The sequence below is a fragment of the Podarcis tiliguerta genome (genome assembly GCF_965153285.1).
Source record: "Podarcis tiliguerta genome assembly, chromosome: 11".
NCBI classification, from domain to species: domain Eukaryota; kingdom Metazoa; phylum Chordata; class Lepidosauria; order Squamata; family Lacertidae; genus Podarcis; species Podarcis tiliguerta.
Window position 1 is genome coordinate 29,608,087 of NC_139544.1, and position 18,975 is coordinate 29,627,061.

Sequence of the window (18,975 nt, forward strand, 5' to 3'; positions counted from 1 at the left end):
TTGTTTTTTTAACCCATGATGTATTCCAGGCATCCCCAAACTCGGCCATCCAGCAGTTTGGGGACTACAACTCCCATCATCCCTAGCTACCAGGACCAGTGGTCAGGCATGATGGGAACTGTAGTCCCAAAACAGCTGGAGGGCCCAGTTCGATCCTCACCCTCGAAAACCATTCCAACCCACTCGTTTATAGAGAATGGTTAGGACTAGATCCCAGAGTTCAACCAACAAGTTGTGACTCCTGCCCAGACTTTTGCCACGCGCGGTCCGGAGGCTCCCTGCCCCGCTTCCCCGCCTGGAAACAGGGAGGACCCTGCCTGCTTGCCGAAACGCTGCGCAATACGCAGCCACTAACCCCCCCCCCCTAAACTGCCCCCCTCCCACAACGCGCCGCTCTTCCTGAAGCCGGAGCGGAGGAGAAACCCTCTCCAAACACCCGAGCGCGACAACCTCCCCTCTCCGCCGTTGGAGCCAGCCGCCTTTGCGCCTGCGCACACTCCCCGCAGCTCCCTCCGTCGGGCCTTGGCGGCGGGCGAAAAAAAAGGGGTGGCGCTAATTTGCGGACGTGGCGCCGGCGCCGCTCCGCTGCCTCGGCCGGGGCCTGGCCTGTCAGCGCGGAAATAAGGCGAAGCGGCTCCTCGGAGGCGGCCATTGCCAAGAGCGGGTCGGGAGGGACAGGTGCCGCCTCCAGTGTGAGGGGCGGCGAGAAGTCTGTCACCGTCGAGCCGGCGGCTGAGGCGGGAGGCTGGCATGTCTCTTTCGCGGGCTGCCTGCCTCCACAAAGAGGAGCCCCTTCCTGAGGGAAGCAGGTAGGGTGGAAGGCGGGCCGCTGCGGGGCCCGGAGCTGCAGTCCCAGGGAAAAGGGCCCGCTCTGGCTGCTTCTCTTTTTGCCCCCTTGGTTAGGAGCGTTTGCTGTTCCCGAGGGGTCGGAGGGGGGGTCGGCGGAAGCCCAGCTCGGCCGGTGAAAGAGCCGCCAGTTGGGGGTGGGCAGCGCAGTTGGGGCCCTCGGATGCTGCTTTCCGGTTGGCCGCCGGGGGCCGGACTAGACGGGCCACACTGGCCTGGCCCAGCAGACTCCTCCGATGCCCTTCATCATGCGATGCTCTGGTCGGGGTGGGTGGGGGCTCCTTAGGCATCCTCGCGTCGCTCACTTCTGAGGGTCTTCGGGGGGGGGGGAGGCGCTTTTGATGACAACGCGTGTTGTTGTTATTTCACTTCGGAATGGGAGGCGAACTAGGCCTTCTGGGTTTTAAGGGTCCTCCTGCTCATCTTGCCAAGGGGTGGTCCAAAGTCCTGCCCTCCTGAGTGCTCCGCTTCTAGGTTTTGTCAGCCTTCCTTTCTGGGCTCAGCTACCTGGGTGTTTAGGATGTGTAGCTTCCAGACCATCATTCAGCAGGTGTCACTTTTCCTCCAACTTGTTACTGTTAAAAAGACGCAGAAGGCTGTCAGAAGCAAACTTGGCTTCTTCTTACAGGTCCAAGCCCCACTCCTCTGCCCAATAGGCAAGCTTGATGTAGGGATCCCTATAAAGATAATGCCCAGATAATGTTGATGGGGGTTGGTTAGGAGCTGAGAAGGTGTGTTTCTGTGGTGGGCAGGTGGTTCTTGTATACACTGTAAATCAGAAATAGGATTGCTTCCTACTGAAATACTTTGCTTCTCATATAGATTACTAGATAGTTTTCTTACTTCCAAATATGCAGGTTCAGTGATAGTTTTCATTCTCTGTTCTTCTCTCTCCATCCTCACAAGCACTGTTGTCTCTCTAGTGTCCATTTCTATTTGTTTTGTTTTCAATTATTAACCTGGAGAATCTGTGCATGCCAAATGGTTTGGTGTGTTTTTTAGGAATATGTGTGGGTTGGCAGCAGGGAGGTGAAATTGTTGTCCTATTGCTCATAGGTATTCTATATAAATTAGTACTTAAGCTGGGATGCTCTAATTGACTGGTTGTCCTGTTTTTCTTTTTCTTCTGTTAGACTCCTTTTGACAGAATGACAGCAAAAAAACAGAATTTCAGTTTCCAGCTCCCTGCTGTAGTGCAGCCCACAGTGGATAATCATTTGTATACATTTGGGAATGGTATCAGTTCTGACAGTGATGTGCTGGAAGATGAAACGGAGCTGTATGAATTGCGACCCAGGGGAAGGGAGAAAGTCCGAAGAAGTACATCAAGAGAAAAGATTGATGATATCGTATTTATAACCAAGGATATAAAGGAAGGAGACACACTAAATGCAATAGCGCTTCAGTATTGTTGTTCAGTAAGTCTGTATGCAACTTTTCCCAGTGGAATTTTGTGACATGTGAACACAGAAAGCTTTTAAATTCTTATACAAAAATATTAACTTATTTGCAATAGAAAAAACTTGTTTGACACAACCCAAGATGCATTGTACAACTTGATTTGATAGATTCATACCACACTGAAGTGTGCTGTGAAGCAACTACAAGAGTCTTGCATAGGTTTTGGAATTGTATTTAACTTTTACTCAGTAGACCCATTAAAATGAATGGGCATTACTAGCTTAGGTATATTAATTTTAAACTAAGACTTAGTGGAATGTAACCCTTGATGGTTTTTGCCTCACTGAATAGGAGTATATTATGGTGCTGCCACAGAAGGTTCCAGAACTTTGTTGGTGATAGCAGGTTGAAAGTTTCTGCTCTTATGTGCAGTGAAGTGATAACTTGGTATCAGGATACCCATGTGTGGATGTGCATGTATGTTCAAATGAATCATCATTTGGATCTACAACAACCAAATGGTTGCAGACCTAAATAAACTGGTATGTGTGAGTCAGCACACAATAATTATGTTTCCAAAATGTTTTTTGGATAATGTTTACTTCTCATAAATTCTAGTCCACTAGGCCCAAATTACATGTTAGAAGTCAGATTACTACTACATTCATTCTTTTAAGTGTAAAAACATATATTCCGGTGGGGGTAAATGGGGAAAGAAAAGCAGCAAGTTCTACTGTTTTAAATGCAAGTTGCATATAAAATCTTGGGGGTAAGACAGGCAATGGGTAGGAGCAGGGAAAGGGTTGAACACAGGTCCTTGCTTTGTCTGAACTCTGTTATCCCCAGTAAAGGCTTGGAGGTAATTCCCTTTGACCTTGCTGCCTGGTAAATGGATTTTAGGATTGCAGCCTTAAAGGCTATTGAGCTACAGTTAGCAGCTATTTACATACAGTGCATAGTTTGGAACTTGTCAGTGAAGATATTGCACAAATAAATGTTCAAATACTTTTTTAAAAGGCAGAACCCTCTGGGTGTTTCATATGTAAGCAACCTAAGACACAAGGTTTCTTAAAATATTTTATTCCCTTATTTAATTTTTTTAAGAGAGGTGCATTCCTGAAAACCTCTCCCCTTTCTTAGACTAGGGTAAATTGCAAGAAGGGCAACACAATTGCCTGTTTCGGAGAATGTGGTCCCATATCTTTAATCAAGTGACTAACATTTGTTATAGTAGCTGAAATTTCTATAGTATCCCATCAGCTGCTACTTTTATGTTCCTAAGAAGTTCTGAACAACCCCTTATACCATATGGAAAGCTCTTTGTTTATTAATTGAAAGGCTTTTTCAAAAGACGGTTTATAATATGTCATGGCAGATGGGGAGTACATATTGTTTAAAGAAAAGGATCTTGAATACAGCTAACTTAGGTTTTCCAGATCCCAGCATCTTGCCAGTTGTGGGGAGTCAAAGCACTTTGTATGAGTGGTAATTGGTTTAGATGCATAGAATAGTAGAAATGGTGCTTTACAGCTAGTTATTTAATCAGTTTCATAGAACAAAAATGCTGGTTGCAAAAAAAAAAAAGGGGGATTCTGAAAATCAGATAACTAAGAGAACTAAATTATTTTTTTCTTAGGCCACAACAGCTGTAACAGGCTTTGGGTAAAGTGCTTACTTTATATGTGTAGTGTTAGCGGGCCAATAACAAGTGCATTTAAATAAGACTGGGTGTATGTGGAACACCTGTGACTTACACAATATCTGGTTTTGCCCTTGAAACATTGGACTACATGTTATCCTATCAGGAGTTTCTTGAAGCACTGACTCACTCCATGACTTTCCCTGCCCTTCAGGAAGGAGAAAGAACCCCAGAATAGCACTTTGCCTGGAGAAAGGAGTCATGGTTGGCCCTAGGTAACCCAAACTCCTGCTGCTAACTCATTTTCTTTTTCAGTTGAGTAGTTGACTCTTTAATAACAAATTTCCTCTGCTTCTCTCCTGATTAAACAGTTTAAGCAGAAGAACCATAACAAACAGTACAGCAACATAGTTGGAGATAAGAAGCCCATTCTAAGTCATTTGATTCACAGGGGCTCATCTTACCATCCTGGGGAGATAGGAAAGGCAAGGTGAGCCAGTGCTTCCAGCGCCCCTCTTTCTTTCTTTTTCTTTTTCTGTTGGGATTAGATCCTTTAGACTCCCATAGCCTTTCCTACCCACAGTCATAACTGGCTGTTTCAATTGCAATAACATGTAGCCAGGCTTTTTGTTCCAATTTATTTTTTAAAAGAAGTTCAACAGTTAGGACTTGGAAAATGAATGCTGGTCACTCAAGAGCTGCCTTTTCAAAAATGCTAATTCTTTCCTTTGTTAACTGTTGTGTTTCAGGTAGCAGATATCAAAAGGGTGAACAATCTTATTACAGATCAGGACTTCTTTGCACTACGAACTATTAAAATTCCAGTGAAGAAGTTCAGTGTATTGACTGAGACACACAGCTTTCCAAAAAGCAGGCAAGCTTCAAGATCTGCCTCTACTTTGTACTCTACAGAAACCCCAGATGCATCACAAGCTGCTGAGCCATTCTCTACAGAGACTGTTGGTAACTTTCTGAAAGAAGTAGACCGTGATATAGAACAAATAGTGAAGTGTAATGCTACAAAGAGAGAGAATCTTAATGAAGTTGTTTCTGCCTTATCAACCCAACAGTTAAACTTTGAACCAGACGGTAAATCCATAAAGCGGAAAGATCCTCATTATGGAGCAGACTGGGGAATAAGATGGTCAACAGCAGTAGTGATAATGGTAGTGGTGGTAATAATAACTCCTGTTTTTTATCTTTTATACTATGAGGTTTTAGCTAAAGTGGATGTCAGCCACCATTCTACAGCAGAATATACTTCAGTTACAGCACCATCTCAGCCCAAACCACTAGAAAATGGAATAAATCACCCTATTTCATGATAACTGAAATTTTTGCTTTACATGCTAAAGTCTTTGGCAATCATTCAATGTGTTCTGCAAAGAAAAAAGAACAACAGGTCCTGTGTGGAGTTGGAAAGTAGCTATCTTTGTGGTGGCATTTAATAAAAACTCTTGCAGAGGGTATGGAAGACGTCACCTTTCAATGGAAAAGTTGTTGCCAAGTTCAGTGTGAGATTGTTGATTGAATACCAATTGTCTGGATCTGCCAAAATATGTGGAGCTGGCAAACTTCCACTAAGTGAAAGTACTTTCATTGCAGCCAGAAAACTATGAAATGGTTGTCTTTAGTCTGGAAGTAAGCTAGCTTCCTGTATTATAAAAGATAAACCATTCTCTTCTAGCATGGAATATAATACAAATCATGAAGGTAGGGGTTTAAAACAGTTTAGCTTATCAGATATGCAGAACAAGTACAATGCTCTGTTGATCTAACATACACTACATGGACTATGATATTTACAGTACCTTTTCATGAGAAAAGACCGATGAGCTATGAGACTAAACTGCACTTGGCATGCAAACATCTGTAACAGTGTACTGATACTGTTACTGCTTTTAATAACAGCTTTGGGAGGGCAAAGCTGTTGAGCAAGGAAGGATATTCTTAAACCATTCCCTACTTGTAATCTTTCTGCTTCCAAGCGACTCCCCTAAGTGCTGTTACTATTGAAGAGTTCCAAAGGTGCAAATGTACATGTAATTTGGTGCAGGAAAGTGGCAATGTCTTCTCCCCTACCCTTTAAATGAAAAGGCATTGGAACCCCAGTGGGCACTTTTTGCAGGGAACAGTTACCTGGCGTGAAAAGAGGTTTTAAGCCTTGCACCAGCTCTGGGACTCCTAGGGATGCTCTCTTTCCCCTTCACCTGCAAGGTGGCTCCAGGACTTTGACTATGTGTGAGGTTTGCATATATGCCTAACCCTTGGAAGTGAACCCCTGTGTAAAATGAGGGATTACTCATACAAACATGTGACTCACATGTCTAAACTGATTTTTATTGCAGTAAACAGGGCTGTATCCAGTGTTAGTAATACTCCAAGTAAACCATTTGAAATTGATTGAAATTGCATTACATTAATTAAGGTGGCTCTGCCCTGAGTAGAATGTCACTGAATAAAACCATTACTTAATGCACTTGACTACATAGAATCAGCTAACGGCCCCCTAAATTGTTTTCCTCTAGCAAAAAGGAAATATTTATGTTATGCAAAGCATACTTAACCATGAAACCATGATGCCTTCTCATGTCATATTAACCTGCAAAGTTGGAGTTTTGCTAATAATAATACTAAAAGGCAGAGAAGCAAGCTAACACAAGTTGTTGAGAAAAATAGAAGCCAGGTTTTTTCTTAAGCAGTTCTTGGTTATTTTGAATATATTCTAGCATTCTAGTTTAAAAGTTCCACAGAGAACTCATGCAGTAGAAAAAATGGCCAAGTATTAAAAAAAAAAACTGCTATTTGGGACTACAGTAATTGAAAATTAGTGAAACACACATTCCCATAATCCTAATTTAATATGCCCCTTATTTATACATAAATGTTTCCCTCTTTTTTTTTAACAGTAAGAAGTATGCTGCCAGCCTGTGCAATACATAAGTTTGCTTCCGCATATTTTTAGATGTGTCTTCTAGAACAGGATTTTGGCTGCAATCTGAAGCTTCCCACCTTTTCCTGGCAGGAAGCACCACAGAATTCATTAGGACTTACTTCTGAGTAGACATGGTTCAGATTGTCATGTTAGTGTATTTACATGACATGTAATGCTAAAGTGTACATCATGTATATGGGGTAGAACTTTGTAGTCTCAGTCTCCAACTCCAGCCTGAACAGAAGGTCAGTCCACTTGTGCATGGACATATGCAGCAGGAATTCCAACAGGCAGGACCAATATCTAAAGAAAGTATTCTTCAGGCTAGAATACAAGTTTGGCACTTAAACTGTCATAATAGAATGCCGCCACACATCTTCACATCTAGTCACTATAGCTAACGGCTCACTCTTAAATTCTCAAAAGCAAGTTACTGCTTTATATACACTTGCTAGAGAACTTGATAATGAGATGATTATGATTCAGGCAGTATCTAAATCTCAGCAAGTTTTTTGTGTATGAGAAAGCTTCTTGGACTTGATGTTAAGGAGGGCTGGGCAATATCTGGTTTTAAACATCACAATATATCACCAGCTAAACATCGCAATATAACAATATATCAGTGTCTGAAAAAGGATGGAGCTGTGCAGAGGTATTGGCTGGCTTCATGGTTTTTCCCACGTAATTTTTGCATAGCACACACATATACATCATGATTCACAGTATATTGCCAGGTCAAAAACTATGAAACAGATATCATGATATGGACTTCCAGCTGGTTTTGGATGATATATTAATATATCGCCCAGCCCTAATGTTAACTATTCATTCCTTTAGATTTTCTAGGGTGTATCCATATATTAGGGCAGACCATAAGAAAACTATTTGGAGTTAATTATGTTGGCTTCGTGTATAATTGCTTTCATAGAATTAAGTTTTAGTGCTGTGCCCTTGGCTTTTCTGGATGGCCACTCTAAGATATAACCCTTGGAACAGTGTTTCTGTGTGTTCTGGAAACTGGTAGTGAACAGTGTCCTCTTAACATTACCCATGGTCCTATATATAAAGATCCTTCTGAAAAAATACCTGTCTTGAGTTTAGCTGCAGGGAAATGTTTGTTGCATCAAGTGAGTTTGTGTGCTTTTTGATGTTGGACAAGGAAAATTTTATGTTGGCTGCAGGGAAATTAAGAGCCAAATCTGTGGTTGAACTCTGAATGTATTTTTTTTCTTTGTTATGGTTTATAGCCGAACAAGTAAAGGTGTTGCTTGACAATATATAGTTGTAGTAAAATATTCACATGTGTGAAATGATGGCAGCAGAAATCTTTATTATATAGACTCTTTATTTTTCAATAAAAGCCACAGAAGCAAGGTATTTACAACTTATTTTTAAAGTTTGGTTGTAATGTGGTAAATAGCCCTTATTTTTAAAACTGTGCTATGGAGTTCCAAAAACAGAGTATGTTATTTGTAGGGAAGATACAAGGTTTAAAATTTGAACAAAATCTCTGAGGCATAGGCACGTTCATCAGTTGCAGGAAAAACATCACTGGCCCAGCTCACATGCCATGCTAAAACATTCTCTTAGTGTTATGCTCAAGTGGGAATCATAGTTTGTTTCACACCAAACAAACCACAATTGGTAAGCCAATAACAAATTGTAGTTTGTCTGAAGTGAAACCAACCACTATCCTTGCTTTGGATGTAAGGACAAGTGATCAGAGTTTGTTTTTTGGAGCAGCCAAGATTAGTGTGTTCACAGTCAACCATTAATTGTGGATTGCGATGATGTGTGAATGATTCCAAAGTCCTATGGGATTCTAAATGCTTAAAAATTTATTATAGCGGAAGCTTTTGTGGACCACACAGTTAATGTTATCAGATTCACGAAGCATTATTCTGAATTACTAGTATTCATCCCTGGATGTGGTTGCTCTGTTTTATTGTGACTCGCTTATGGAACAACACCAATGCAGTTGCTTTCTGCATGTGCTATTCCACTTTTTCTTTTAATGAATTTATAAGAACAGGGGTGCTTAGCCATCTGGTTTTGTGTTTTAAAGCTCCCTTACCATCCTTAATCATGCGTGAAAATATCTGAGATGTACTTCATGAAATTCCTCAGTTCCCCATGGGAAAGCTGTGAATTTCATTGGCTTTAAAAGAAATGGAGAAAAAAATATCACTATCACTATGCAGCCCAGCACTGTATATTACCCCTTGGATGTGTGGCTGGGTTTGGACTGTTTTGATGTGGTGTTGGGTGTAGCATCTCTTGAGATTATCATCCTCCTGGATTAGAATGAGGAAACAATGGAATGTTGCTTTCAATAGGGTATTTATTGGAAGAGGGTCATCCCCATTCATATTCTGCTGCAAGTAGTCACACAAATACAATTCCCCCCCCTATATGACTATGGCTGGATCACAGTTGATGTGGGCAGCAAAAAGAGACAAGAGCAGCATAGCAGGATCCATACAACTGGATAGACTGCTTCATCTAGCGAAGAACTATATCTTAGGTGACCCCAGCGACTGTTATACAGGCCTTTAAAAAAAGACACTCTAAGCCACTAGCTCAACTTTTTCTGACCCAGGATCCACCTTTAACCCAAGCATAAATTTAGGGGCTAATTAAATTTTTTTTAAAAAAAACACCCATATATTTGTATGGTGGCGGTAGTGGTACTCTTGCAACCCATCTTAGATCAGGCTGTAACCTATAGCGGTTCCTGACCCACCCACTGAAGATCAGTGCTCTAAGCAATCAGTTTTGCATGTGAATTCAAATGAAATGACCTGAGGGAATGGAAAACAGCAGGAAAAGAAAGTTGCAGATGTGCCACTTCTGATTATTTTGGGGGTGGGGGGGTGGGGGGTTAAAGTGTTGGGTAAAGTGGAATACCAAACACAGCCAAGTGTAGAAGAGTTCTAAACATAAAAGGGGAAATTATAGACCCAACTAGATTTATTAAAATTCTCTGTCACTTTTTAGATAAAACTTGCAAGGCAGCATGCAGTAAAATTTCTAAATGACCTACACTTGAACTGTCTACACATCACAAAGACTGGTTGGTGTACCACAGCTAAATCATTTTTGTGGTGATAATTTGAACTGAGGCATCTGAAAAATTATTGTCAAATAGTGAAAATAATAATCAGCATAGTATTATGTACCAAAAATACTACCTTGGACTTTGCTATAGCTCAAGGATCTGTGCCTTATTTCTGCAATTTAACTATGCTAAACCTGTTTCTTTTGTGAAAAAGTGAATAGTGCAGTCATGAAATCGAAGGTCTGTTGAAATATCACAAGGAGGACCTGCTTGTTTTATTAAAGACACTGATTTATTTTCTGTGTATGGGTCTTAAAGTAGCTTTAAGAAAAAAAGTATGTTAAAGCACTTCATATGTGCTGTTGGTGTATGTATTTCTCTTTTCAAAAACAATGTGGCAGAAATGAGTACTTTGTAATCATGTGTGGTGAATCTATGGTTTGGCAAGGATAGAAAAAGATAATCTAATGTTCCACAAAATGGATTATTGGATTATTATTATTATTTTACTGTGCATTATAGTGGTTCCTATTGACAAATCTAGCTCAATACTAAAGTTGTCCAAGCCTCATTTATTTCAGAGGGGACTTCTGCCTACATACTTAGGGTTACAGTAGTAAATTTTAAGAATTCTACCAAAAAAAAAAAAAGAGAAAATTATTTAGAATACGGTCACCAGATTTCTAAATACAATCCATGGTTGAAGAGGGAAATTGGCTCCTAATCTGTGTATTGTACTATGAAACCACGTGAAATGTTTTTACCCCTGGATTGGTTATTCAAAGGAACACTGCCACAAATGTTCTTTACATAATTAAGCCGTTTATAAAAGTTTTGGAATTTATAAGATCCTTATGGCAAGAATATATTTTCTTTTTGAATTCTTAATTCCAGAAAAATACAAATAAAGAAATATATTTTTAATCCTGTTTAGTGATCAATTGTTGTACCCTATGGATATTCCACACTAATCCAAAAAGCTGCTTTAGCTACAGCAAAGGATTTTGGCATGCCCATTTCTATGTTCTACTGTGAAAAGCAGACTCCAACACATCAGAGGTGTCAAGAGGGGATTCTTCTGCAACATGTTTCTTGTGCAGCAGATCTCCTAGTCCAAATTTTATTTCATTATTGATTTAAGGTGTTTATATATACACTACTGTTTTTCAGGCACACCCTGAAGCAGTGTGAAGCAGTTTACATAAGATTACATAAAAAGATTACATAAAACTAAGCATTGGGTTTTGTTTTGTTTTTAAAAAGCTACAATGGAAAAGACAACAACTGTATTTTGGAAAAGTACCTGGGATGACATTTGGAAAAGGGAGGGGCCACTACTGGAAGCTGGATGGTAGGATATATAGAATTAATTGTGCTTCTTTAAAAAAAAACCTTTTAAGCAGGGATATAAGAAGTACTATTACTATTACTGCTATTTTATTTACTACCATAATGTTTCTTGGAAGCACTGCAAGACTGTCATTGTTGGTGAACTTTTATCAGACAGCAATAAATCAGTTCTTGCCATTTGAGTTTTGGTTGTCCTGTAACTGAACTGGAAGTTCAGTAAGCATTTTTATATTATTATTCAGGTGGCCTTACCAAGTACTGTTTATCCAAAGCTCTTGTGATGCTGCAAGGGGGCAACCCTTTATTAGAAAGCAAGCTAACCTGCAACTGCATTTTATCACACACTACTACACCAGATCCTGTTTTCAGTAAACAGTTTTTATTATTTAAAGGCTAGATTTTTATACTTCAGTGCACACTTTTCTCTTCCTTCCCCACAACATAGTTTCATAAGCAGTGCAAAATGATATGGTACTCTGCACAGGCTAGCTCAGTGTTGTGTTGTCAGGCACATAACATTTCTGCAAATTAGTTCAGGATAACAAAGCATGGTCTATATAGGACACATCTGAGTGCTTTAGCATGCCGCCAACACAATCTACCATTCCATCAATTGGAAGTGAATATATAGCCTGCTTCGAATATTGAGTCAACATACTCCCATATTGCAGCAAAATGAGAGTTAATCATCATGGTTAATCCTCTGAAATTACATTATTTCATAACTAGAGGTAACTCAAGTGCGTGTTCAGACTTTCCAGCTGTATTTCCCAGCTACTCAAAACAATTTCAGTAAGTTGCTTCATCCATGTCATCATCACTGCCTGCTCCATAGTCATCTCCATCTTCAAAATAGGAAGCAATATAGTCGTTCTCCTAAAGGAAATAATATTAGATACTGTAAATTGCTACGTGCAAGAAGTACAGTCGCAGATACTTCCATGTGTTTATATCAAACCTTATGTAACTGGCAGAAATCAATATTACACATGCAGCAAATAAATATAGATCCCAGTGAAACATGTGATAGTAGTTGAAGGCAAAGTGATTATAAATATAAATGCTTGTGTTAACAACACATCTAATTTAAATGTTTTTCAGTCACTTTTTACATCCATGCCCTCCATTCCTAAATGAATTTTCCTTGGTAGCCAATTGATTTCAATGTAATGTACTTTCAATTAAGTGTGGTTAAGACTACGGCCATAAAGCATTTTCAGAAGTGACACAAAAAGCAACCCCCCCCCCAATCCTTCTGTTGACAATACAATATACAGTAGAAAGTGGAAGAAAGCTGCTTTAAAAAGTAAACAAGATACAGATTGATATGGTTCTTTCATTTGGTTCTGCAATGAAAATACATATTATTGTTAACTGTAACATAAAGTGCGAGGGATGGAAACATCTTATGGAAACACCATACTACTTACGATGGGGAATCTGCAGCCCTTCAGATGTTACTGTACTCCAATACCCATCAGCCCCAAGCAGCATGCACAAGGGCCAAGAAATGATGGGAGCTGTGGTTCAGCAGCGTTCAAAGAGCCACAGGTACACCAAGTTTATTGTACTTGCCCCAATCATGTATAATGTCAAGAAAATAATTATTGCCACCATCTTGGTCTCTACATAATTTTATTTGTTAAGAAAACCAATACCTCTTCGTGCTCTTCTTCCTCATACTCCTCTGGCTCTCCCTCCTCCTCTTCCTCTTTATCTTTTTCTTCCTCATCTGACTTTTCTTCGTCTCCTTTCTTTTCTAGCTCCTGGGAAAGGTTAGCAAGATGTCTGTCACATCATCTGAACTTCCAGCTAAGTTATTTTTTATTCTTGCTGGTCAAATAACGAACGGATAGGTGAACTAAGCAAAGAACTCAAGGATTTTAGAAATAGCATGATTATGACATAATTCTTGGACATAACTGTGATTTAATTTCATCTCATCACATGCTACTTATTTTCCAAATGGGGAATGAATAACCCTTAACAGATTTGTGGTATCCCTTTCCAAAGTCCCTTACTCAAGGATCAGGAAAAAAATATGAATTACGAGGAAGCACACCCAGTGGAAAATCCAGAAACCTTACAATTTAGATAAGAGAAAGTGGCTTAGTCAAACTTAGGGTAGACCCACTGAAATCAATAGTGCTTAAAATACTGAAGCCATGATTTCAATTGGCTGGCTTCAACACAATGGTTTGTGTTCAAATCTTTTTAAAAAATATTTTTTAATATTTGAACATGCCAGTTGGTTGTTGTTTTTTATTTGCCATTCTGTCACATAGCATAAAATTGCTCAAGGCAACCATCAGTTAAGGCAAACAAGAACTCCTTGCAGTTATGCAAAGGTGCCCTAAATTATGCATAAGTTTGTCATTCCCCCCAGCCCAATGAGTTTTATAAAGCCTAATCTACTTTTTACATTACTGTTCACAGTGGAGACATACTAGCAATAGTGACTACTGCTGAGTAATAAAACCTAAGAAGGTAAAGCAGAGTAAACTCTACCTCTATCTTTTTCAAAACATCCACATTAGTTTTTGGCGTTGCAGTTTTTGCTTTCTTCGGTTTTCCACCTGCTGAAGAAAAATCCTCTTACCTTAATACTCTTCAAACGCAGTTATAACAAACTTTACTCATTATGGAAGTGAAAAAGCTCCCTGTTTGCAAAGAATGAATCAGGAAGAATTTACTATACCAAGAACCAAGTTCACCTGTGGAAATCCCAGGAGTAACTTCATTTGTGTTAGACTTGGGAAGGAGGTGTTAATGACACACACACACACACACACACACACAGAGGGAGGGAGAGAAAATAACAGTGTAACTTACCTGACAGTGGCAACTTTTGTCAAATGCTTGTAAATTTCAGGATTACCAGATCAATCCCTTGCAAAACCAAATGCCTGTTATTTTAAGGTTTTGGTTGTGTGTTTTAAAGTATTCTCTTCTCTTTTCTATGATCCAACAACCAATCACCCCCTTCTCATTACAATTATAGCACAAAATAAGGCATACTGAACAATATTGTTGGTCAACAGCCCAAGAAAATATTTTTACTCCTAAGAGGCATGTTACTTAATATTACTTAATATGCATGTTACCTTTTTCAGTCTTCTTCTTTGGTTTCAGCTCTCTTGGGAGTCTTCTCCAGTCTTCACAAAAGATATATTCAAGTTTTAGTTATTTTTAATAGTTTATGCTCCTTCACGTTAAAGGTATTTCTATGACCAAAGACATTTTATTCAGAACAGTAGCAAGACTTTCCCATCCTGGCGCTTGCCAGTGGAGATCATGGGGACTGTAGTCCAACAATTCAGGGGCGTAGCGTGGAGGGAAAGGCCCCATGCACTTTTTTCTGGGGGATCCTGCTCATGCCATCGTTCCAGCCCTGTGCCGCTTTGCGAGGATGGGATCGGATTTGAATGCTTTGCTGGGTGAATCATTTCAGATCAGATCCCAGCATTGTAAAGCAGTTTGAGGGTGGCAGGGTGGCGTGAGACAAACGCAACAGCCATGCGCCCTTCGATCGCAGCCTTACAAATTGAGGCCCAAGATGGCGACTGGTGTCTCAGTTCCAGCTATCAAGCTTCTGTTTGAATGTGGATAGTATCATTACTTGAGAACTGGCAATGCTGAGAAAAGGGAATGGCAGAAGTTTGATATGTGAGGTATTTACTGAGAAATATGGCCCTCAGTATTTTGTACCTAGCTCAAGATGCACATTTTGACTGAGAAGACCCGAAATGACTCAGGGGAGTCAACATATACTAGACCAGGGAGGAGGAAACTTGTGCCTTTCTGACTGGTGCTTAACAAAAACTTCCTTTATCCATGACCACTGCCCATGCTGACTGAGTCCCACAAGTTCACTAGCCCTGCTCTAGACAAACTCGGCCTCACCACAATTACAGGCCCTCCATCTTTCAAATAAGTGTGACAAAGGATTGTATTGTACTCCTGAGGGACCCCTGGGAAGCAGTCCTTTCTCTGGGAATATGTGAAAATATAGGAATGAGTCTATCAGCTCTGAATGAGTATTTGTGGTTGGTTGAAGTGGAAAAGAATTCTAGGTGTAAATGCACTTTAAAAAAAATACCACTCAGCTCTGGGTGAGATGTATTTATTTAGGTTTACATTTTTTACTAGCTGTACAGCACAGAGGAACCTAAAACAAACAATGAACCAACCATGAAATGGGTTCTACATCTAAATACTGGAAAACAATGGAAAATTCTATGCCAAAATTAACTGGAATTTACGTTTCCTTACCTGGGGTCCATTCTAGGTCCTTTTCATTCATCTGCAAGTATTTTTTGCTGTATCTTTCAACAGGTACAAAACCTGAAGACAAAAACCTAGAGTTGTCAAATAAACATACTATAAATTCAGACAAAGCCAATGCAGAACCACAATCTATATTTAGTTAAAATGCACAAAGGACTATTTTCGGGGGGGGGGGGAATCCCTCTTCTGCTTTGCTCACGATAACATATTTGTGCATTTATTTTGTATAAGGCTCTCAAGAAAAATCTTGGGGATTTTATGGGGATAACCACCTTCGTTTGAAGGATTTGGATCACATCACAAACAGAACTAGAAGACGGGTTAGAAAATGTCCAGATCGGAGGGGTACAGATTCAATGGCACCTTAACACTGTTCTTCAAGAAATTACTGATTGCACCCTTAGTTACACAGGATTAATTCTATTACAGAAAAATTTGCATGCGCAATACTTTCCAGAATAAAACGATATTGCAAACTAACCTTCACTTTCATTCTTTTTGGTCATAAAATACGGCGTCCTTTTCATTGCCCCTCTGAGCTCTTGTTTTAAAGCCAAAAGGTAATCCGCATCCTCTCCCGTTTTCAGTGGTATTGGTTTGTAATCTGTTGTCTATGAAAATCACACATATTGGGTTGTATTTAATGGTAGCTTTGTACTAGTGGAAAGCACTTTTGCTTGTGTAAGGTGAAACACTCTCTTCTTCATCCAATCCCTGCTACATATTACAGCCATTGCATCATATCCTGTCTTGTTCCAGAGGGGCTTCCAACTGCAAGAAAGCAACTTTTGGGGGGGGGGGGAGTGGTAGGGGCTGCAATGCGTCAGAGAGATTGGCAAGAATCAGTTGCCCCTCCTTGTGCAAGTGTAAGTGCCTCCCAACGTCATTACTCCAACTGCAAAATAGAGTTTTATACTGTTCTTTCTCTCTCCCTCTCTCTCAAAAGAACTCACATAACCTTTTTTTTATTTCATAGGAATCTTTATAAAATGCTTCTCCAGCAATGACAAGAGTACTGGAGGGTACAGAACACAAAGTGCTGTGACATCTTTAATTACTGTCAAAGAACAGCAGCTAAAAACCCTGGGCACTTTTTATACCAGAAGCCCAAGTGCACGCTGGTTTGGTAATCTAAGAGAAATAATTCAGCCAACACACACACACAAATACGCCAGCACCTGGAGAGCCACTACCAGTCAATGTGGACAGTACTGAACCAGATGGACTAATGGCCTGACTCAGTATAAAACAGCTTCCTGTGTTCTTGTCTACCATCACCTTCACTAAGTTTAAGCCTAAAGGCTTGGCCTATTGTTTTCCAATATTAGTCTACCAGCAATAGGATTAACTACGGACTTGGCATTTTCTTGCTCTTTTTATGTGGCATGCAAGTGCAAGACTTCACCCCAACGGCAACTTGTGGTTTGAAATTCTGGCTGCTTGCTAGATACTTACAGGATATAGCGGAGAAGGCCCAAATACTGCTTCAGGTAGCGCTTCACCTTTAACAAAGCCAATTGCTGCAATGTCAAAGGTCAAGGCCGCACGCCCTCTTCCTCGGCCTGACCTGGCCATATCAAATTCCTGAAAAGAATACCTTGCATTTAATATTTATTCTTGTTCTGCAGAGTATACACAGAAAATATGACTTTTCTTTTTAAAAACAAATAGCCACCACAAGAAGTAACTTGAAGAAACACATAATCCACTTTTGCTACTAATTATCATGCCAGTCGTATTAATAAAAAAGCACAAACCAGGGCAGAACGTGCAGTCGGTGGGGTTAATTAGGCCTTGCTGTACAGCTGACAGGGCCATTTGGCAAAGCCACACCCAACTGCCGTATGACACCAGCAGAGCTGTCTTAAGCATATGCGGTGCCGAGGTGCAAAGATCCGCCTGGCACCCCCCAGGTTGCCAGTCCCAGGCGTGCAGGAAGGCGGCGCCGGCCACTTCAGCTTCTCGCTGGCTTGGTCGGCCCCGAACTCGCAGCGCAGAGCTGCCTGCAGCAGTAGAGCCCACCGCAGCGCTCCGACCAACAGGCGGGCTTTTTCCAGGACTCAACTCTCAGGCTCTGGACTTTCGGCCTGGCATCCCTGAGAGCCCGGCACCCGGCACCCCTAGCACCTAGGGGTAAGACGGCCCTGGACATCAGGTAAAGGACATGTTAACAATGTGGGCCAACCAAAAGAAGGTTTGCTGGCACTGCTTATCCTTGGTACCCCAAGGAATCTTGGCAGGAACAGCAGTTTTCTTCCCCCGCCCAGTCATTTTCAGGAATGCAGCCCCTTCCCCCAGTGAAAGCCAATGCCTCCCATTTCCATTGATGCACATGGAGCAGAAGCATCTGGCAAAATGGCTAATGGGGAAGCACAAAAGCAGGTTTCCTGCAAATGACCCTCAAGGCAATAGGGTCCTTGCTGGAAAATGGGGCAGAGTTTTGCCCCTCACCAGCAGTTTTGGGGAGTGCAACCTTTTTCCAGGGTTGTGGCTGGTCTTTCTGCTGTGTGAAAAAAGACAGATAAAGAGGCAACAATTGGACAGTGTCATGTGCATGCTCAGTAAGAAGCGAGTGAATGAAGCAGGGCTAAATGCCTAATGGGGAAGCACTCCATGTCCCATTGAACCAAACTGATTTTGCTTTAAGTAAACATGCATGGAATCAAGGTATCTATACACATGTATATACACTCTCCCCACCTTATGCACTGATGAAATCTTATCTCTGCCTGTTGTATACTAAACTGATCACAAAGCTATCCTTAAGAATGCTTCATCTCACAATGCACCTAGTCATGGAATATCTGCAATTCAGTACAGCAACATTTGCTGTTGGCGGTGGGTTAGAGAAACCACACACTGGCTTTACAGGACGAGGCACTGGAGCAGCCTTCCTCAACCATAGGTTCTCCATAGGTTTCAGACTACAACTCCCCTCAATCTCGTCTAGGGCCAAGATGCAGTTGCCCCTTTTCCCTTCCTTCTGCAATCATAGAGTTGGAAAGGTCTCCTCAGGGTCATCTAGTCCAACCCCCAGAAGGCAGGAATCTCTTGCCCAACGGCTGGAACCCAAGACCCTGAGATGATGAGTCTCACGCTCAACCGATTGAGCTACCTCACGAAACATTTTTTTATCATAAGTGTCAGTGCATTAGGAGGAACAGATAAAACAAAAATGAATAGGGGCAGCTGGAGCATATGGGATTGGGACTCACTTCCCCAGGGTGCGCGCTTGGACCTGCACGAGATAGCCCCAAACGAAGCTGCCGCGAGCAAACGACCCTCCTTCGACTCTCACGAAATATTTAAAAGGGGGAAGCATCGGGAGAGCCGTGCCTCTTATTCAGCAGCACGTCAAGCACCACCATCGCATTGCATCTTCAAAGCCCAATTGCAGCCGCCTTCTCGCAGCCTCACGCCTCTCCGCTCCGGCCCTGCCAGGCCGCTCCTCCTGCAGCC

At 41.2% G+C, this 18,975-nt stretch overlaps 2 protein-coding genes across 5 annotated transcripts; one reads left to right on the forward strand and one right to left on the reverse strand.

The window, feature by feature from the left end:
• The first annotated feature begins 466 nt into the window (after positions 1-466).
• Positions 467-10,803, forward strand: LYSMD3 (LysM domain containing 3). Its single transcript, XM_083404349.1, has 3 exons — positions 467-809; positions 1,980-2,264; positions 4,636-10,803. Exons 2-3 carry the CDS (start codon positions 1,995-1,997, stop codon positions 5,209-5,211), a joined length of 846 nt encoding a protein of 281 aa, XP_083260475.1. The 5' UTR covers positions 467-809; positions 1,980-1,994; the 3' UTR covers positions 5,212-10,803.
• On the reverse strand, positions 9,230-18,970 carry POLR3G (RNA polymerase III subunit G). 4 transcript variants are annotated; one of them, XM_083404388.1, is made up of 8 exons: positions 18,853-18,970; positions 16,972-17,100; positions 15,998-16,127; positions 15,502-15,573; positions 14,334-14,384; positions 13,738-13,808; positions 12,888-12,995; positions 9,230-12,105 (listed from the first exon to the last, which is right to left on the reverse strand). In XM_083404388.1, exons 2-8 carry the CDS (start codon positions 17,089-17,091, stop codon positions 12,019-12,021), a joined length of 639 nt encoding a protein of 212 aa, XP_083260514.1. In that variant the 5' UTR covers positions 17,092-17,100; positions 18,853-18,970; the 3' UTR covers positions 9,230-12,018. The 4 variants fall into 4 exon arrangements, with proteins under 4 accessions (XP_083260514.1, XP_083260513.1, XP_083260512.1 ...); XM_083404387.1 differs by having other exon boundaries at positions 18,732-18,940; XM_083404386.1 differs by having other exon boundaries at positions 13,738-13,805; positions 18,815-18,909.
• Positions 18,971-18,975: the final 5 nt, after the last annotated feature.